At 42.2% G+C, this 22,777-nt stretch overlaps 1 protein-coding gene across 1 annotated transcript in view; it reads right to left on the reverse strand.

Annotated features, from left to right (window-relative positions):
• The window catches only part of FBXW8 (F-box and WD repeat domain containing 8), an 81,678-nt gene that overhangs the window by 2,038 nt on the left and 56,863 nt on the right, over positions 1-22,777 (reverse strand). The window contains exons 8-10 of the mRNA XM_075898175.1: positions 9,363-9,490; positions 4,269-4,442; positions 466-582 (exon numbers count right to left, since the gene is read on the reverse strand). Coding sequence (XP_075754290.1) covers positions 466-582; positions 4,269-4,442; positions 9,363-9,490 — 419 coding nt within the window. The remainder of the gene's footprint in view (positions 1-465; positions 583-4,268; positions 4,443-9,362; positions 9,491-22,777) is intronic.

Raw genomic sequence — 22,777 nt, forward strand, 5'->3', positions numbered from 1 at the left:
AGCAACACATAGATATAACAGTTACTTGCTCTAAAATGATCTTATTCGGAGACACAAAAAATCCCTATATTACAGCTTGGTACTTGTTATCAGAAAGGCAAAAGTGAACAAATATGTAAATGACAAGACCTTAGTTTAGGTGTCAGCGTTTTCTCTTAGGGAATAGAGGCCATGACTAACATTTAAAGCCAGGCAAGGAGAGCTGCATTCCCTATGCTGTTTCAGTGGCTTGTGTGTTCCCCTACTGAAGAGGGGACTTCTAAGTTCAGAGGCAAATAATGAGCACATTATTTCCCGATAACTTGGAAGATTTATCTGCTTTAAATGCTGCACATTTGTCTGGTTACTGGTTTGGCATCAAAACCTGGGTTTTTTTAACCGACATTTTCATAAGTGTCTCCACTCCTCTTTAAGACTGAGTGTTCAGGTGCAGAAATTTCTGTCCTCCAGAGCCAATTCACTCACCTACGGTGAGCTGTCAGGTCATCATCCATGATGCTGGCACCCCGAGGGTTCTTCTCATCTGGGATATTTGCTGTGATGAGGCTGTGAGTATTGAACCAGATATGACGGACGGGGTGTCTGGAAAATAAACAGGAGAAGTGGGTTAGAGAATCTACTTACACATGCCAGATACCTAAATGACTTAATCAGGAACCCAGAAATTGTTCTATTGAATTAGCCAATGATCCATGTGACCAGCTCCATGTCTTTATTCACAGCCTGAGAAACTAGACTTCCATTCTTCTAGGCCATGGGTTCCCAAACTGGGGGGGGGGGGGGGCCTGGAGGGGCGCGTGAAGAAATTCCATGGGGGCGTGAGGCAACACAGTCTCCCCTATCCCCATCAAGTTTTGCTGCCCCAGTCAGTTTTGCTGTTGGGGGTGTGTGTGTGGGGGGGAGGTTTCAAAAATCAAAAAGGGGGCATGATGTGGGTGGGTGGGTGGGTTTTTCAAAAATCAAAAAGGGCGTGATGCCGAAAAGTTTGGGAACCAATGCTCTAGGCAGTACCAGAGAACATCAGAGTTACAAACATCTCGGGAAGGGAGGTTGTTCGTAATACTGGACAAACATCCTGATCGTTCTTTCGAAAGTTTACATATGAACATTGTCTTAATACAACTTTGAAATTTTACTATACAGAATAAAAATTCTGCTTTCCTTTTATTTTTTATTAACTTATATTTAACACAGTACTGTACTATATTTGCTTCTTCGTGCATGTTTTTCTCAGATGCTGCCTGACTGTGTATTTCCAGTTCCAAATGAGGTGTGTGGTTGACTGGTCAGTTGGCAAATCTGGTGTTCCTAACCTTGAGATTCTATAGCAGGATGTTAAGAGGTGGATAACTGACTAATTCTATAGTCGATACAATTTGTATCAACTAAATGATTACTCATTAAGGGAAGGCGCCCTGACCCAGCTCATGCGGGGTCCAGGAGCTATCCCCCTGTGGCGGCTCTGCAGTTTAAATGTAATAGGAGCCAGGCATGCAGGCAGTCCAGCTCCTACTAAATTTAAACTGCAGAGCCATAGTGGGGGTAGGTCCCGGTCCAGCATGGGCTGGGACAGAGCCGGGACCGCTGCGGCTCTGCATTTTAAATGTAGTAAGAGCCGCCCAGCTGGGTGGGATCCAGTTTGCACCAGGTCCATCAGCCTCTGCACATGGCCAACCTGGGCTGCTGCAGACAGGGGCTGCTTCATGGCAGCCTTCCCTACCTCCTGCCCCCGCCCGCTGCTGCCTCTAATAGAGTGGGGGCAGACAGCATCATGGAGATAGTGCAGGGGGGAACCGTGTTTTAAGCCAGTTCCCCCTCATCATTGGCTCCTCTTTCCCCGCCCCCATGCTGCCTTTGATGCAGAAGCAGCCGGGGTAGGAGAGGCAAGCGAGCAGTTGACTCGACTACCCAATAGGCTTAGGCTTATTGGGTGATTGACTATTCAGCGACTCACTTTCATCCTTAGTGCGGAACCTAAGGTCCAGGGGCCGAATGTGGCTCCCAGTTTCCTTGGATCCGGTCCCTAAAGCTCGGGACCGTCCCCTAGCATTGTGGAGCCCATGCTGGCTCTCCAGCCTCCCCCCTTGCACGGGTAGAACACATAAAATCTACTAGCCTGGGCCCCCTTGGTTCTGTGTGTTAGGGGAGGGAATATGCCGAGTGTTTGTCTCTCTTAGTCCGGGGCCACATTAGTGAGGGGTGTTTTTTCTTTTGGGTTGTGGTTTTTTTTTTTTGCTTCTCAGTTGCGTGCAGCCCCCAACTGATTTTTCTGTAGGTTAGTGGCCCCGACCCAAAAAAGATTCCTCATCCTTATTCTACAGTACCTATTTAAATATGAAAATGCTGCCTTTAGCACCACCTAGTGGAGTATTGTTAGAACACAGACAGAATGGAGAGCACGTTGCAGGCATGGTTATGAAGCAGAACAAATGCTTATCTTCTCTGTGAATGCACTAACATCCAAGCTAACAGTATCCACTTTGTGTGTGACACTTCGGGTGGAATCATGTGTTGCGAACGTTTCAGTCCTCCACTGCATGACACAAAGCTGAAGTGTTCCCCTCATCATACCCTTCACTTGTGTAGTTCTAAGTATTGACCTCAGAACTCTTGTACCAAGGCAGGACTCTTTCAGTATGAAATGACCCCAGAGGATGATAAAATAGCTTATCTCATTGGCTGTGTGTTATGCCTCCTGTCATTGTCCAACCAAACAAATCATCTCCACTGCTTTCCCATCTGTGGGTTAGGACACAGATACCTGATAATGCCTTCCCTTTCAGAGAAGGCCTCTTGGCACTATTTATTTCAATTATCCTTTCTGGCTCATCCACAGGTTAATAATTTTATAACTGCTAAATCGAATGACTTCAGTCATATGCTGTGTTTCCTCCTCCACCCCAAAGGCCCATCACATACAAATCGTCCTCTTCTCTGACATATTCATTAAGTGTTGCCTTGGAAAATAATCAATACAATAATGTCCCTAATGCATCAGATGGATCACAATGAACTTAACAACTCATGGGGTCAAAGAGAAGGGAACCACCTGAAATTAATCAATGACCTTACTTGAACTCTCCAGACAGTAAATACCTTGTCTCATCCACCTGGGTCTTGAGAAAGGGTCATTAAAATTAGGACACTTCTCTTCACTTTATCACGAGATAATAGTAGGATATCACTCTCACACGTATTAAAGGGTAAACTGTGTCGTCTTTGCTTGGGCAGAACTTAAATCGAATGGGAACTTTGCCTGATAAGAACTGCTTAAGGAAGCTGTCAAGATATGGCCCATGCACCTAATGAGTCTTTCTTCGTTTCCAAAGTATTGTTCAAACGTTGTGTGCTTTCAGAATAAAACAGCTATAGATATGTAAATCTGTAGGTTTCTGCCTACATATTTTTTTTTCCTACCGGTATTACTAAAGTAGTGCAGAAGCATCAGTTTGGCCCTCTGATTATTGTCCTTTTAAAGGTATGGGAGTATGCTGGTGGATGCGTGTGTGCTTAAAGATGGAATAATCTCCGTAGTTGAATAACCCTTTTTAAATGAAGCTCTCCTTTTTGACCTCTCCAAGCCATAGCAGGTGCAAACAGTTAGCACAACAGTAAAACAGACAAGAGACTGGTAAGCCAAAACTACCCAAAAGTCAGGGTTTGTAAAGTGAGATTTGACAAAAGCTAATACAAAAGAAATATTACCCAAACTCAATACCGTACACCAGTATAAGATACCCCTGCTCTGTCCCCCTGAACCAACCTAACAAAAACATTTCCCTTTGATAGTGTTTTCAAGCAATACGTGGCAACATTGTCCTATGGCAAGGAAGCAAATGAAATTAACAATTTATTGTCTAGTCTTAGAAAAATGAAAAAAAAAAACCATGAAAAATCAAACTTATAAAATTACCTTCATTGCAGTAATGATGTGCTAGAAGTAACCTATTTAAAGGATTTTGGCCATTACACATTTGTATTTTTTCAGTGCTCCTTTAAATTAAATGAGCAACAATCCCTATGAAAATTGTGGAGAACCCTTACACACACGATTAACCATTTGGATTCCTCTTTAACTTAAGAGTCCAACTGAACAGACCGTAGATTCCACTTGAGACTGAAAACAAACAGAACTACTGTGCTGTCTGCAGCAACTTTAGGCATAGGATGTTCAGGACTAAAGTGAACACTTGCCAGCTCAGTCATTCCTACTGCCACTGGATGTGGTAATGCCCTGGCAGAAAAGCTCCCCGAGCAGCTGAAGTTACCTGGCATGCATTTCCCAGAGCTTGGTGCCCATCCGCTGATCCCACACGCAGACCAGACCCTCCTCTCCTCCACTGACAATTTTCCAGTCATCCATCTGCACAGCAGACACTCCTAAATGGTGGGCATAGAGTGAGCACAAAGATTTGCTTTTTCGGAGGTCGTATACCCTGACCCTGAACAAATGGAAAGCAAGAACAAAGAGGCAGCAGTTATACTCCCGTCTGCAGCTCCTGAGAAGTCAAACATTGTTTGGATTATATTAGGATATTGATTACAGTTACATTACCCTTACAAAACCAGAATACTTTTAAAGAGCCTGCAATTCATTGGCAAAGGCAGAAATCCAACAAAATCAGCAGCTAAAAACTTTCAGCTAATCTGACTGCTCTATTGGCTATATGCCATCTGAAGTCGTGTCTATACTATGAGCACTATATACCATAGCTATGATATGGTAAACTAAATTCCAATCAACCAGGCAAACAAGGCCTACTACTATATCTGTTTTCTAAAAGGCCTTTTGACATCTACACCAAGATGTGATTCTATTGGGAGTGTTAAGATTTCTTCATTTGAAAACTATGAACATTATATTAAACATGCACCTTACTGACCAATTATTATAATACAGATTAGATATTACTGTTGAGAATGGAGATTTGTCCCATCAGGATTACTTATTAATATAATATGAAACAGTAGTCAATGCATTCCTAACTTGGGCTACAAAAATTGCTAATGCTTGCCTAGCAGTTCTTCTGGCCTTGAAAATACCCCTCACAGCAATGAGAGCATCTAGCATGAAATTCTCTTCTATGTCATATTTAAAATTACTCCAGTTCAGTGTCACGTGACTGATGGAATCAGAAGTAGATCTTTTGTACGTCTTTTTGCCCCACTGGATTTTCCCAGTGCAATATCCACTGTCAGTTGAAAGATTTTCTATCAGGGTTCTTCCCAAATGTTTGGAACTTGGCTTCTTTGCATGCATTATATAAATATTACAATTAAATATATAGAGAATTTCAGTCCAGAGATGATCTGTGTGCCTTATGAACGGCTAACAATGCAGTGAATCATAAATGGAAATGTATTGGAAGGAAGTATTTCTACAGTGCTTGTTTCCCTGGTATCTAGGTATCTAAGCACTGTCCATAAAAATGTCAGGACAATACCAAAATGCAGCTAAAGGACATGGAACCAAATGTTACAAAGAAAAAAAATCAAAGGAATTGTAGGTTAACATGCACAAGCGTGATTATTAACACTGAACAAAGCCATAGATGAGCCTGCAAACGGCTGCCTTTTTAAAGAACCTTTGGACTAGATTTTAAAAAATGACTAGTGACGTTGGGTGCTCAATTCAAGACAACTTAAAAAACTCTGATTTTCAGAAAGTACTGAGCACCCAAATAAGCTACCCCTTCAATTTAGCACACCACAGGTCAAACATTCAGAGCAACAGAGCTTTTGATGAACAGCTGAGGTTGTAACTGCTAGATCAATTAACCAAAATAGTCCATGTTTTCTATCCAAGGCAGCGGTGGACCACCTGAGGCCCATGGGGGTTCTATGAGTAGCCCACAAGACATTTTGTTACCACTGCCCATGTGAAAGGTTGCCAGATTTCACTGGTTTCCATCTACATATGTTTTTTCCTACCATTGTTACTAAAGTGACACGCACATAGGATAAGGGCACATGAAGTGAGGCGTGTGCTGATTGAACACAATATTGACCGTAAGAGTTGTGTGCTTCCTCTGCATTCAAACAAAGCACTGCTACAGTTCAAATAGCAGACACTGAAAATTTTAAGCTTCTGTAATGTCCTGGGACCAATATGGCTACAAGAAGATAGCATACAGTATTTTTATGAGTCAATGTGTATGTTAAAGCTTCTTATTAATAAGGGATCATTATAATTATAATGGTCTTCAAACAGATTGTAAAACAGAAGAAAAGTTAATTTCTGTTTGGATACCATCCTGCCTGAGAGAGAAAAATTCTGTTACGGGCTCCAATTCAGGAAATGCAGCCACATGCTTAGGTGCATTCTTGAATAAGGATGCTCTTCTGAATCAGAACCTTGACAGATGACTGGAACATACAAGTGGGTAGAAGAGAGAAAAGTTTCAAATGCATCCAAGGGAAAAGCGTCAGTTAGAGAGGGGGAAACTTTTATCAAGTCTATTCTGAGATAAATAATTGAGTTTATCAGCCACTTCTTCCCTTACAGACAGTGAGAATGGAAGTCTTTGTGCAGGGGAAGGATTACTTATACCAATTAAAATCTGTCTCAGAGAACTCAGCTGAATTCAAATCTATATCACTGCCTGACATGCCTAAGAAAACATCAAATCCAGCATTACAGTAAAAAAATGGTGTGTTTTTAAAAAACTTAATATTTCAAGATAACCTGATAAATGTCAGAAATGGAACGGGCAAGCAGATTGAAGTCCAAATTGTATTATGTTCAATATTCATGATTTGATACTTGTGCTGTTCCAAAAAGCCCTCCCCACTTTTCCCTGTTCTAATGAAAACCACACCATAGGAGTTTGCAAATAACTCTATTCCAACAATTAAAACAAAAGAAGTCAGAACCATCCAAAGACTCCAACAGGGTAGCATCCATCTGACAGGCAAGAAAACATGCTGGAACAGAGATGGGAGTACACTGAGGATTTTTCTGTAGCAACACCTATGGCATAGCTCATCAGAACACTCACAGAGTGAAAACAGCTCCTAGCTTTCTCCCACTTCAACAGTGAGAAAGAGCCTCTGGTGTGCATTAGAACTTTGGATAAGGGTATAATATTGCAGAAACTCTCTTATTTACAGCACTCTTCCCATATTTGGCTGCAAGTGCCCTGTATGATAATTAAGGTTTCTCCTATTAGTAAGCACAGCTGGAAACGAAACTCTGACTGCATCCCAGTTGATACATCAGCAAGGATCCAGCTTTCAGGCACATTTCCCTCCTGCATGCCCTCAGAAAATTAAAAAGAACTCTTGAGTTGTTTACGTTTGTTTTAAAAAGAAAAGGCATTTTACACACCCGAGATGAAGCTCTAAATAACTGGAGTCTCAGCTATTGCAGACTGCCATTCCCCTCCAGGCTCTGCCATGACAGTTATGCTCAGTGGGAATGCCTCAATTTTATACTAGTCCAAATGAGGGGTATATGTCTTTGTCTCTGATATTTGATTGCTCCAGAAATAAACCTAGCCAGGTTTAGGAATAGATGTAAACCAGTATCTGCTCAGCTAGTTTTCCCACAATGGCAGGTACCAGATTCCCCTGATATTTAGTTTTCCAGTGTTATCCACCATTTTAGGCACCTTCAAGAAAAGCGACGTAGCTGCTGTGGAGCGTGTGCACTTCTCATTCTTGTAATGCTATTTGGTTCTCGTTATCTGCTACCAAAGTGCACTTAGTCTAAGTTCTTTGGCTCCTCTCAAAGGAATCACTCCTTTCCCCAATGGAAGGGAGTTAGGGGTTTCTGGTTTTGTTTTTAACAGGTGATGTTGAAAGGAGGACTTTCCCTATCACATAGAAACGTGGTCAAATCCTGAGAATGTCCATTTTAAATCCAGCAGTAGGCTCCTCCATTGGCCGTTATTATTTAACATTCATATTGTGAATGCCCCATTGCAAATACTTACCCTGCAAAAGCAATCTAGGGTTATGAGGTCCACTTGACAGAGATAGGGGTCCAGTTAAGAAAATACTATGCTGCTGCTAATACCCTCCAAACAAACCTTCAAAGTAATTTGACTTTTGGTGGTGGGTGGTCCTTTTTCACAGGCCCTATTTAACTGTTGAACCGCTGGATTTCTGCTTTCCAATTGAGTTCCAATCAGGCCCTTATACACCAAAAAAATGGGCTGAAAAATTCAGAATAAAAAGCTTTTCATAATGATATTCTAAGAGGAGAGGACTTGTGCATTTATTCTCATATAAGAGGCGCTGCTTTAAATGTCTTACATGAACAGCGATATCAGATGTGCCTGTGCTCTTCTGTCTGCACCTGGGCATACTAACACTTCATTATGCAAAAGAATAAAAACTACATCAGATTTCTTGGGATTCACAGGATCCTAGCATACCCAGGAGAAATTTATACCTGTTAATTTAAGAAAAAAATCTTAAGGATTCACGTAAGCTGCTTCTTGTATTTTCTTTGCTGACAAAGTAGGCAGTTTGCTTACATTGCCTCTTTGCCGAAAAGAAAAAAATAGTTTGACAAAATAATCATTTTTGCAAGCTGCTGCACTGGCAGGACAGAGGTCTGGGATTTGGCAATGGAAAGTATCCGCCTCACAATCTGATACCCACCACTGAACCAGACTACCACCTGCAGCCACATGCCCAGCACTTAGGGGAGGAGGGAAAGAGTGGGAGCCATTAGAGACTGGCCTCTTGCCATCCCACATCTCTTTGGTGCAGTGGAGTGACCCTGCAGATCACCAGCCAAAAAAGAAAACCTAAAAATTGGACTCAAAGGGTCTTTTTAAGCACTTTAATCCTTTCACACTGACTGTTCCCAGCGCGTCCGTTTCTGGCACCAGATATCATGCAGGGAAAATCCAACTTGCCAAGCCAAGGAGTTAAAGAGAAGGCTGTTAATCAGCTAAATAGAAGCTGGAATCTGTTCACATGAAAGTCTCTTTGCTGTCACCTGAGGGACTCTGCAGTGTTCCGAAATACACTCTTGACATCATTTGGCAGGCGGGCCCATCTCGTCCTACATGATTCATCCCCGAGGTTATTTTTTTAATATCAGAAAGTGAGCTTTTAAATGCCAAACTAATTTTGTGGGTGGTGATGGGGGGAAGTGGAAGATATTCCAAGTGGTCTCGCTGGGCTGTACACCAACTGTGTCCACCAAATGGCTTAAAAAGAAAGTCTTCCCATTGTGCTTTCAGAGACAAAGCAAAATGGCAGCCCCCGCCAACTATTACCTAACACTGTACTCCTGAAGTTTATGCAGGCCGTGTTTGCAGTATACGAGGGAGAACATAAGCCAGCAGGGAATGAGGGACAGAAAGTTAACTAACTCTAGATAAGGTATTGCTCTTGCTTTTACATACCTCCTGTCTTTATTGCCTGTAACAAGCATCCATGGAGGACAATTCTGGAGGTTGACACATGTGAAGTCACCCAATGAGCTGCCTAGCTTTGTTAAACACTGACCTGTTTCCAGGTTGTAGAGCAGTATCTGGCGGAAGGAAGGAAAAAATGCACAAGGTGAAATATAACAGGAGCAAGTTGAGTGCATTTTGCTGTTGCATAAACCAAATAATGGTCATTACCACTCAGATTTTATTCAAGAAATAGTTTACAGCCCTACTTTTCAACCATCCAGTATGTAATCAGGATATACAGATACCACTACTGAGGACAGCAGCAATAAAATGCATTTTGGGGTGGCAGACAACCAGACTGGCACTATAGTAGACAATCATGAATTAGGGACATGTAGCTTGAACATTAGCTCTGGGAAAGATTCAAATTCTGTATTTGCTCAGGGCATATTGAAGTCAATATTGAAAATTGAATCTTCTCATGAACAGACTTTGAATTGTATTTGAAATAGTACTGGAAACTAAGCAAATACGTTTTAAAAGTGTATCAAAGAAAGAACTGCAAGAGAAAGAGTCCATGAACTATGGCAAGGAGAACAATAAAGGAACATAATTTACTTGGATCTTGCAGGAATGCAGAAAACTCCTGCTTAGATGGTCAACTTAAATCACAATTCTGTCTGGTTTTTTTAACCTACAGCTCACTGTTACAAAGATTAGAAAAAGTATTTGTCCTATTTGTGTACTTTTTGCATTTGAAAACACTATTTTGATAGTCAGCTGTTCTGCTTCTCTGGTTCAATCAGCTTCAGCTGTTTATATGGAACCTTCCCATAGCAACAGGAGACAGAAATTTTGTCATGAACAGGAAAAACATGTTTATCAAACTATAAAAATTGGCAAGGAGGCCCAAATGCAGGTATAGAACTAAACATACATGTAAGTCATTCTGTGAAGTTAACTAGATTACAAATTCATCACAAATCTACATCTATATAATATTACGGTTGTACAGTTAATGTCAGGCAAAAGAAAAAAACAAAGGTTTCTATAGGAACAATAACATGACCATGTGGTATATGTGTAGTATTTTCAACTCCTATTTTTTCTTGCAATAGCCGGTGTTGATTAATATATGTTACATAATGACTTTAACAAACATATGTGAAACACAGGCAAGTTAACCCTGTTGTAACCTTATTAGCATTGTAACTTTCAAATTTTAACTGAGCAACCTTGATGTTGCATTAGCATCTTAAAAAAAGCTACCCGGATATAATGCAGATAAGCATTTGAACAGCTTTTACTAGCTTTTCAGTTCACACCCCACAAGAAGAGCTCCCCCTTTTTTTCCCTCAAGATAGTTTTCTGCAATGCTGAAGTATAGCAGTAGCACATCTTTTGTGAGGACTCTTTTGGCAACAGTCTCCCCTCCCCTTTTTTTAATAATGAAAGTTTAGAAAAAGTGAGGAATGTAACAAAAATTGCAGAAAAATTGCATTTTTTTACTTTCCTTCTGGCCCTGAGGAGAAGGCAATAGTGTTTGCAGGGCGAACTTTGCACCTTGTATCACTGCAATTTTTAGAGAGTGCCCTCATGCATACTGCCCTAGCAACAGCCAATGTGCTTGACCCAACCCTTTTCCCATCCAGCCCAAAACACGCATTATGGTGATGCCATAAAAAAGACAGAGCTTCATTAGATTCTACTAATATATCTTAGCAGCAACCAAGAAAGGACCCATACGTGATTTTTCTTCAATAGTATGCAATGTTTATCATTACTCAACCAATCACTCCCCAATTCTTGGTCCCAGACTGTCTTTGTAGTGAGGGTTGCTGAAATTCCCCAGACCCACTGATGTGGGGGGTGGGAGGGAGGGGAGGTGAATAGCTGCCCTGGGGCCCAGTGATTCAAAAGGGCTCCTGCATGCCAATACTACCACTACAGGAGAAGCAGCAGCTGCTGGAGCCCTGGGCCATTTAAATCGCGGCCAGGGAGGCGTTCTGGGCAACTCTGAGGACTGCTGGGTGCGATGGAGAAAGGACACGCTCCAGGCAGCACTGAGGGCTAGCTGCCTAAACCCGCTCCTCCCACGAGCATGGATCTGCCCCGCCCCACCATGCCCACACGCCCAGCAAGTCTACTGGCCCCTCTGAAATTACTCCATTAGCTTCCATCAACACATTATTGATGTACAGGTCTCAAAATTAAGCCATTTTTAGTGGGTATATATTTTTTTTAATTAATGGAGATTGCCTATCTCCTAGAACTGGAAGGGACCTTGAAAGGTCATTGAGTCCAGTCCCCTGCCTTCACAGCAGGACCAAGTACCACCCCTGACAAATATTTGCCCCAGCAAGGATTGAGCTCACAACCCTGGGTTTAGCAGGCCAATGCTCAAACCACTGCCTCCTCCCCCCAATCATCATCACAGAAGTCGTATCTTCTTCTTTGTCTCTCACAATCTGGCACCAACAAGGCTACAACAACAATGCAAACATCACTGGTATTTCAATATCTCACCACGGAAATGCATCCCTTTCTGAAGTAAAGCACAGCAACCAATCAGAACACTGCACACAACACAAGAGGAAAAGGCATTTTGGCCAATACATTGTGGTACAACCACTAAAACTGCAGAAAAAGCTAATAGGCATGCTTGGCGGATCAGACTTCTGTCTTGAAGGTCTCATTTTAAAGACACAGGCAATAATCTCTATTGAATTCACTTTATTTATCTTGAGACAGATTAGTGACTGAGTTAACCCTCTCACGATTCTTGTAGTTCCAGAGAAACTAGACCACACCCTTCTGCATGCACTTAGTCCCTGGAGAGAAGATAGTGCCTCTTGTTGTTCTTGAGGAATTCCCTGCGGCTGCTACTTTGAGAATCTATAAACTATTAATTCACCTAATAGATCTCAGCTCTAACCAACCCTGTCAACATAAATCTGGAACACAATTTCCAGATATGTTTCAATATGAACAGAAATGACGTCTATTAAAACTTGTTAATGTGCAGGCATATAAATACCTTACACTATTTTTTAAGCAAATACTGAACCCGCTGTCCTAATCGCAATCAAAACAATTTACAGTTCTGTAGTAATTGGGAAACGGCATTTTTAAATTAACATTCATTTCTTATTTAACTCACGTAGTTTACAGACTGCCAAATGCTTTAATCTTTTTATCTGTAGCAAAAATCTGGAATCACCCTTTCCATATTTATTGACAATAATGATAGGATAAATGTCTGTTTCTCTTTCCACTTTCTAATCTCCCCTCTTTATAGAGATTTGTGTATGTTACATACATATATTTTTCTGACTTACTGGCTCATTGTCTACAAAAAAACAATGGTGTTATTGGCACATATGCTCATCTTTTCCTTGCTGAGTATAAGATTTTAATTTTTTAAACCCATCTCATTCAGTTTTACTGTCTCAGTCTACCACGCTTCAAACCAGAATGCAATTTTATACCTGAATTAAAAATCCTTTTAAAAAGAGGGGTTATAGCTGAAATGACAACACAATTTTGAAGTTGTTGTAACACTTCTAGTGAGCTCTGCCATAACTCCCTAAAGTAACTAGGATTTTCTTTATAAAGGCCAAGGATAAAGAATGAAAATATCTTTTCACTGGGGAGTTAAAATAAGGCTCACCATGTTAAAGGGCAAACAAAATATAAGATTCTCTAGGAGGTTTATAATCTTATATTGCACACAACAAATGGATTATCCTTTTAAAAATAGATATACCGGTAATCCTATAATGGACACACAAGGCTAGTGACTTAATGGGTACAAATCTGGTAAAGGTAAGTGAACCAAAAGCTTCTGGGTGTGAAATGGGGTACCCTAAAGTAATATTCTAATGAGGTGTCCTTTTCTTCCACAACACTTTTGGGACAAGAGGGGTGAATGGCATTACATGTAAACAGATACTATTTATATATGTATAATGATCTAAAAATCCAAAATTTTCAAATGCAGAAGTCTAAGTTACTGGATGAGAATCAAGCGTTCTCCCAAAATGTTTAATAATTCAGCAAGTCAGAAGTATCCAAAGAATACCTTTACCATTACATTTAGTTAAAGACCACAGAGATTAGAAAACACATTATCCATCTCAGAGGCGATTCTTTCCATGTTACAAGTCCCTTAACGACCTTTACCATCTCTCCCTCGCGCGCTCTCTCTCCCTTTTAATAAGGCTGAGCAAATGGGACTTCATTTTATCTGACTGCCACAGACTAGCGATATTAATTATTCATGATCCTACTCTCTTTTGTTAAGGCACTGCATTAGACTAATTTCCCTTTCTGTTGCACGAGTCTGGCAAGTCCCAGCCTGTGGCCACTGTTCTCAGAGAGATGTGCTGAGAAACTGGCTTACAGACTTATTAGAAGGAAAGAGGGGAGGTAGGAGAAAAAGAGAATGGAAAACTTACTGTAGCTAGGAACCCTTAAATCAGCAGGTGTGTGGAAATTTTAAAAAACACAGTCCAAGAACCTAACAGAGAATTAACAGACCAAAAAAAAATTAATTTCTGTAGCTAGACCAACTTCGGCAGTGAGCTTTGTTAGATCTTATAGCTGACTAAAGTCCAGCATGGCATAAATTCTATGGATAAAACACTTCCAAAAAAAACCAAAACAAAACACCATCACCACCCAGGGGCTGAAGAAAATGGTGTTGATGGAACTCTTCCATGCACATCCAATATCCCAGCATGGTGCTTGGGGTACTGTGCTCTTGGAGATGCCTTTTTTGGATGGAACATAAAAACAGAGTCCCCAAGCACTTGTTATCAAAGAGCCTGCAGTACTTTTCACAAGAGCAGAGGTGTTCACCCCAGTGTCCTGGCTAAAAGCCAACTCAGGCAATTGCATTCTGAAATAGCTGGATTTGCTCTGCAGGGAGTTATGTTTTTCCTTCTTGCAATAAGTTGTCGTGTTTTATTGCCAGTAACACCCAAAGAAGGGTTCTCCTTTCAGCAATGGGTGAAATGATCTTTATACATATAAGAGGTGATGGATAAGTGTAAATAATTAGAATAAATAAAATAAGGAAAAGGTATAACAATGGTCAACAGTATACTCAAATCATTAGCCCCTTCAATACTGAACAACATACTGGGCACACATGTTCTTTGAGCATCTTAACTTTCCATTCATTTGAAAGAAGAGATCTTAGATTAAATGACACTTGGCACTTACAGAACTGTCCTCAGATCTCAAAGTGCTCTACACAAGACACATAATATTACCCTATTTCACCGAGTGGCAAACCAAAGACTAGAAAAAAATTATAAACTTGCCAAAGACACAAAAGGACTCAATGCCAGGGTCAGGAACAGAATATGCATCAATTTGTTTTCAGTTCTGTGGCCTATCTGCTGGATTATGCTGTACACATTGCCTATATCCACCAGTCTTCACACAGCAATAAGGAAGATCATGGAATTGCTATTCAGACATTGCTTCCTTTAATAAAAGAACAGAACTCGTGAAGATTTTTTTTTAATCCATGGGTCAAGGCACATTCCACCTACATCTCCTCTACACACAGTGGAAACAGCGCTCTCAGATAATTTTTTTTACATCTCATCATCAAATTAAGCTTAGCTTCTGGTGGATGCTACTGCAAGTTCTGAATTTTATTTATAAGAAACATGTGGGGAAAATATAAAAAGTTTATAAGCCTTAGGGGGACAGTTTGATGATGCAAACTGTTAAAATGTGTACTGTAAATACAACACAGTATAGCAACATAAGAAATGTGGCTATTGTCAAATGCAAGGTCAGCATATAGAGCCTTGTACACAGAAACAAGTGTATTAGCTCCATAAATTTAAAGATGAGCTAAGATTTAAGAAGAGCAGAGGAGGGAGAGAGAGTTAAAAAAAATCAGAAAGCGAACCAGAGATTAAAAAAAAAGAGTAAATCATACATCAAACAGCCAGTAAAAATAAATAAATAAATAAATATGCGGTTAATACACATGAATAATGGATGTTTGATTTAAAAGCAGTTTACTCCAATATGATGTAATTTTTGACAATTAGCCAGAGAGACGATTTTGCAAGTCTTTGCCAGATACAAGTAACTGTGCAGGACTGGTAACATAACCATGTCTGTAAGCATGTGGAAAATTGACTTTCCTGCCATCCCAAAGGTGACTTTACACTGGTAAACAAAAACTCTTATCTGAGGTGCACTTAGCTGTCCTCCCTAGCCCTAAGCAGGGCTCAAAGGGGCAGCTCAGAGAATCCATGAAAGTAATGTTAGGATTCATCTAAAAAGCCTGTGGTGTTCCCAGCAGTGCAAGAGTCAGGTCTCTCTCACAATGCTCTTTACAAATACTTATGGCCTGCTATATAAATTATCTATGAAGCTATATGCAAATGTAGGTTTATTTTTCCTTCTAAGTTTTTATTTGAATAGAATAAAAAAATACTCAAAGCTGATAGCAGTAAGTAGAGCTAGACATAGTACAGACAGGCAGTGTACAAGCTTCAGCAACACAATTCTGCCAATGCACCTGCAACCCCTGCTGTTCCAGTACTGGACTCTTCCTGAATAGGGCCTGCCAATCATCCAACATTGTGCCAAACTTGATGGGTCTGTGATGTGGACAGATGTCTGCTAAGGACTGGAACGAGGTCAACAAAACTCATTTAACTTGTGGCTGAAGACCGATGCACAAGTTCAGATAGCCAGAAGTGAAAAGATATTGTTTGCCCACTAAACCATCTACCACATAGGAAAAAACAACAACAGTGTTTTTTTTCTCTTCTGCCTGATAAGATTAGGATGGATAACATGAAGGCAAGTTGGTCCTCAAAATGGAATGAATTATTTGCCTGGCTTTGCAGATAATCTCCTTAAATATTCATGATGTATCCTAAGGGCAATATTTTCAAAACCTGAGATACTTGTCTAAGCATTGTGCCAAGTCTCAATGCAGGCATATAAAAAGTGGCTTGTCATTTTCATTAGGAAATCTAAGTAAACATATTTCCCTAATTTTTATTAAAAGTTGCAAAAATGCATGGCTCTTTCAAGTTGGTAAACAATTTACAAGTTTTCAATGGAAAATTATGAAGGCAAATTAAATTATTCTTGGGCAAGATACTGGTCAAATACTATAGTCTGTGTGATGAAGTTTTCTTGACTTAAGTCATTCATCTTAGTTATATCAAGATGTTATTAAAGGTTTGAATTAGAAAGATAATTACAAGGTTCCTTTTGGGATGAAAAGGAAGGAGAGACAATTATACATAGGAATCAATACTAAATAATAAAAAGCGCAATATTATTTTAATAGTGTTTTTCATCCCAAAAGTTACCTTAACATTTTACAAGATAAGGCCCGGCTTCTAAGCCGGCTCTCCCCAGCACCGGCTCCTGCTCCCCTTCCTTGCTACCTCTCTGTGATAGAGGCAGCAGGAGGAGGGGAGCAACTAGTCTAGGGACTAGTAAACTATTCAATAAGCTCATGCTTATCAGATAATCGACCAGTCGCTTACATCCCTACACAGTACTTCTAGAAAGCAATACATTCTGCATTGGCCTGTTAGTGTCAAAAGGTTCACTATTGAAAAAAAAATTAATACTGAGCATCTAATGGCCAAAAATACTCCCACAAAAATGACCGCCAGCTAATAATCAACAGTATACTGAACATGAAACAAAATATGATGCAACTTTTATACTGGAATGATGTAGCTATTAGAAATAGCACTGAAATTCACTACCAATATGTTTGAGATCTAAAGCTCTTCTAAAGACAGGCCATCAACTTGCGACTAAAGCAATCAACCAATGCAAAGTCCCTTCACGTCTGTGTGTGGGGAATAATTATCATAATAGACATTAGTAATTAATTTCCGGCGTGATGTCAGCTGGTGTAGCAATGCCAAGCAAGCCTCCTTGTCAAACCACACCCCAGCCGTCTGGACTACTTCAGTCACATCACCCTGATTAGGATGCGCACTGATGCACTGCTTAATACAATCTGCCATCAAATGCCAAATACTTCAGAACTAAATTAGGAAATATGTCCGAATCCACAGAATGATGCTAAAGACTGTAAGTGAATTTCTCTATACCTTTATTGGACACAAAGGCAATAGCCAATGTAATGGTCCTGAATGAGGCAATCCCATCTTCTAACCTCCCACCTCTGTGCAGAAAAATATTGGATTAGGATGGCAAAGGTATTAATAAAGACAGTACAGCCTCATAGCACCTCTCACCCCTGGAGGTATTTATAGCTCTTTCAGTATTTTGTGTGCGAAAGGGACTCTTAAAGGGAAATTAGATGCAGATTTACATCAAGGGTGGAACTATACAGAAAAGAAGCTGCCCTATTCTATTTGGTTGTCACATGGGGAAGCCTGATAGCACTGCACTTGTGCGCCACTTGCCACAGTTCCCATCCCAGCAACAACCCCTTTGTTCCATGCCTTACCTTTCCCCATCAGCCCCCTTCACCTCTTTCCTACTAGCTCATTACACACCTGAGCTGGAGCAAAGGAATTAAATTAATCAGTGGAAAATTTAGACAAGGAAAAGAACCCAGAAAGATTTCTTAGCAATGAGATCTATTAACAGAGGAACCCTTTCTCCCAGGGGAAGTGACAGAAACCCCATTGCCTGAGTCATTTAAAATGGAACTGGGCAAGGCACTGACTAGACACTAGGGCTACGTCTACACTGGCCCCTTTTCCGGAAGGGGCATGTTAATTTCAGCTATCGTAATAGGGAAATCCGCAGGGAATTTAAATATCCCCCGCGGCATTTAAATAAAAATGTCCGCCGCTTTTTTCCGGCTTTTAATAAGATCCTCCGGAAAAGGGCACTTTTTCCGGAGGATCGGGGCCAGTGTAGACGCTCTTTTCCGGCTTTTCTAAAAGCCGGAAAAAAGCGGCGGACATTTTTATTTAAATGCCGCGGGGGATATTTAAATCCCCCGCGGATTTCCCTATTACGATAGCTGAAATTAACATGCCCCTTCCGGAAAAGGGGCCAGTGTAGACGTAGCCTAGGGGTTGAGTGGGGAACCTTTTTTGGGTCAGGGGCCATTGACCCACAGAAAAATCAGTTGGGAGATACACACAAGAAAGAAACCAAAAAACCCACCCCCCAAAAACAAAACCCCATAACCCACACTGACCTGGCCCCGTAGTGAAAAGGGGGAAAACCCCTCAGAGACATGGCTCCCGAAGACAAAAAAAAATCATCTCACTCTCCTCAAGGTCCAGCCCCACGGGGGAAAGAGAGGGAGGGCACAGAGGCTCAGGGCTTACCCCTAGGGCTGGATTAACTCTCCTGGGAGCCTGGGACTAGTAGATTTTGTGGGCCTCCCTAGGCTTTAGGGGTGGGGCCAAAATATTAGAGATTCAGTGTTTGGGAGAGAGATGCGGTGGAGCAGGCTGCAGGAGCAGGGTGAGGCCTAGGGAGCAGGCTCAGGATAGCGGGGCAGGGTCTGGGCCAAAGGTAGGGTGCAGAAGCAGTGGGGGGGGGGGGGGCTATTTGGGCTTCTATTTGGCACAGTTCCTGGCAGAGGGCACAGGTGACTCCACACCATCCTGCACTTGCAGGCACTGCCCCCTACCACTCCCACTGGCCACGATTCCCAGCCAGTGGGAGCAACAGGGATGGAAGTTGCAAGTGAACACAGGGACAGAGCTTCTCCGTGCTGCTGTTCCCAGAGCCGCTTCCTCCCACCTGCTAGGCACAGACTGCAGGTTGGATGCAGCCTGTGGCTTGCCTTGATCCAGCTCGCCAGGCTTGGGGCTCCAACCATGCAGAGGAGGGTGGAGCACCAAGCCTTCCGGGCCAGACCAAGGCAAGCCACAGACCTACTAGAGGTTACCATCCTTGCAGTAGGCTACGTAAAGAATCCGTATGCTGCCAGTAAAGTGGAACTAATACCTAATATGCCTTTATAATCTGTAACATTTTTGCTATTCAGCCACAATGAATATATAAAAGCGGCAAGGAGTCCTGTGGCACCTTATAGACTAACTGAAGTTAGTCTATAAGGTGCCACAGGACTCCTCGCCGCTTTTGCAGATTCAGACTAACACGGCTACCCCTCTGATAATGAATATATAGTAGCTGAATGTTTCTAATGAAGTCATCAGCAGTAAATAATTTAAACATTTAATTGGTCTTCATGCAGTTTCAGGATTACTACTCCAGTGAGATAAATGAGTCGATTCACATTATTCAGAGCTAGGTATGTTAAATATTGGTTAATTGAATAGACGAGTAACCTCGTGAATTTTGATTGGTTAGTCAACTATTCTATAATGCCCATGGGTGGGGCCAGTAGCCCCTGTATCAGAGGCAGCAGTGCAGGTTGCCAGGCAGAAGCTGGTCCATGAGGGGAGCCAGTTTAAAAACCAACTCCCCTTGTGGACCAGCTGCCTGTCTCCCAGTGCTGCTGCCTCTGATGAAGAGGCAGACACTTGGGGTGGCAGCAGCCCCTGTCTAAGGGGGGTCTGAGCTCCTGGACCCAGTGCAAGCCAGAACTGAGCGAGGCTGCCTGGGCACATAGCTCCTAATACACTTTAAATGAAGAGCCACAGCAGGGGTAGGTTCTGGACCCAGAACGAGCCAGAACTGAGCCGGGCTGCTGGCCAGCCTGCTAAAAAATTTATGGGCAGGGGAGGAGGGAAATGCATGTGGTCTATAGCATTAACCAATAAGCTTCTGCTTATTGGTTAACCGACTACACTATCACATCCCAATTCAGAGCCATTGCTTTAGTCTGTCTACAGCTCCTAGAGCAATGTTTCTGAAAGTGCTCTGCGAAATCACTTTGAGAAATACATTAACTGGCCACCCCAGTTTGTTTATTTACTAGCGTCGCGGCCACGGAGCCTCATGCTCCCTTTGGCTCCATTTCGCTCTTTTCAGCCAAGGGGAACCGCGGGAAGTGGCAGTCCAGATCTGATTCATGTTTGGGAAAAACCACCACCAAAAGAACTAGAAGCTTTCCGCGCTGTCCCCCCTCCCCCAGTGAAAGTTTAAATTCTACAGTAAATTTTTGTATATACTATGCCCATTCTGCAACATAAAGTTGTGATGAGTATGTCCAATGGACCAATCAAGATGCTAGCTCAAGAAAAAAATAAATATTTTATGATGTAGCTAATGACATATGTCAATCTCAATGAAAAATTAAAAGCTTTGTGGAGTCATTGGTTTCACTGGGGAATTCAGCCCATTTGATCTCTAAAGCACTAGTACCATAGTTTTAAAAGATACAGAACTTGCCTGAGCTAGGGATGTAAAATCCCATTTAATCAGTCAGCTGGCTAAACATTATGTCTAACTGGTTAAACACTTAAATTGGGGCGGGCAGAGACATTGCTCATGGTAGGCGGTGAGGCTGCTCCAGCACCCTTCAGTTAACTGTAACTGGTAAGCATCACCTGGTAACCTTTTTAAGCATAGATTCAGTGCAATTGCAAAAACAGAATCTGTAGCTTACTGACTCTGCCATTGACAAAAGATCTTCTAAAGGTACCAGAATGCATTATAGAAGGCTTCAGACACACAAAGATGATTTATCTATCCCCCTAGCAACATCTCACAAGTCGTATAGGCTTGGAAGTAAAACTTATCTTAAATACTAAAGTGAAAAATAATAATCTCCAAGCGACTACACAAGCAGGGTGTAACTTGTTATTTAGGATGTCTCCAGTAGGTTTATTTTTTAAAGAAAACAATTCCACTTAGAGAACTGCAGCAGTAGAAGATTCAGAGTATCTCCTGCAAATACAGTACAGAAGCTAGTATGGAGCCGTTTGCCCAAGAGCATATCTGCAAACACAGCACTGCAGCTGTATGAATGCAGATGTGCCACTGTGGTTATCTGGTGAACACACTCTATGCCAACGGGAGACAGCTCTCCCATTGGCATAAAAGAACACCTGAGAGTAGCAGTAGCTATGTTAGTGGGAGAAACTCTCCCTACGAATTCCATGGACTGTGGAGCACTCTGGTAGTGTCTAGAAGATAATCCCAGGACATAGTATTTCCGGAAAGCAGTACTTTCTTCATTGGCCTGTTAGTGCAACAGTTCCCAACCACTGTCCGTGGACCTATGGCTGTCGGGTCATGGCTGCTCTGTGGGCTGGGGTATACCACCCTCACCCCGGCTGTTGGGAGAGGTGTGTCCTGCCCCGCCTCTCAGCCAACCAGTGCTGGGCGGGGATCGAATCTCCTCCCGGATGCGGAAGAGCACTTCCTTGAGTGGTGGAAGGGATCTTCCTGCCATGCAGAGAAATGCTCTTCCATGGCTGAAAGGAGACCCCGCATGGCCCTCCCGCTGAGCAGTGAACTGCTCTTCTGCTGCTGGGAGGAGACCCTACCCCTGCCCAGTGTTGGAGGGTTGGGAGGTAGGACAGAAGACACCTCTCCCAATAGCCACAGCAGGAGGAGAGGCGCTGGGAGGTGTACCCCAGCCTCAGCCCCCAGAGCCGTCGCCCTGCAAGCAGCAATGAGGTGAGGGGTACAGAGCAGTCTTTGAGGGCTCCAGGGGCAGGACTAGTTCTGGGGGGCTCTGGAGGTTGAGCTAGTAGTGGGGAGTGGCTATAAGGGCAGGGCTGACATAGCAGGGCTCTGGAGACAGGGCTAACATTGGGGGCTGGCACTGGGGAAGGCTCAGGGGGGTTGACTGCAGTGGGCCTCTGGAAACAGGAGGCTGCTACTGGGGGGTCTGGTGGTTGGGGGCTCTAAGGTGCAGGAGGCTGGTACAGAGGTATTTTCAGATGGGGAGGTGGCACTGGAGGACACTGGGGTCAGTGGCTGGCAGCGGGGGTAGTGGAGGAGTAGGAGGCTCTAGGGATTAGGGCTGGTACTGGGGTCTCTGGGGACTGGGCTTTTAGTGGACCGGTAACATTTTATTTGCATATTTGCATATTCATCATCATTTGAATAAAGAATACGCAAATGTGCAAATACAATGTTACAGATCAGACAAAAGTTTGTGAATGGGTTTGCCAGTCCCGCTATCAAAAAGGTTGGGAACCACTGTGTTCGTGTCAAAAGGTTCAATATTAAAAAACAAATTATTTAGGAGGCTGGTTTATTCTTACTTCAACCAACATACAGAACACCAACATAAACTGCAGAGTAGCTTAAATTACCAAAATACTGGCATTTCCTCATTTCTTGCTCACGGAAACAAATACTGAAAGGCTATGCAAGTCTCAGAGCACTGTGTTAAGAAACTGACCTCCCATTCCATCCACAGAAAGATAATAACAATAACAACAATTTATTATTATTAATTATTATTGCCTTTAACTGTAGAAAGGGACCTGAGTTTTCCTCCTTGAGGTTCTGACTCTAAGAACCACTCAATGCCAACTAGGAAAGAATTCAATGTTTTG

This window comes from Pelodiscus sinensis, chromosome 15 (assembly GCF_049634645.1).
Source record: "Pelodiscus sinensis isolate JC-2024 chromosome 15, ASM4963464v1, whole genome shotgun sequence".
Classification (NCBI taxonomy): domain Eukaryota; kingdom Metazoa; phylum Chordata; order Testudines; family Trionychidae; genus Pelodiscus; species Pelodiscus sinensis.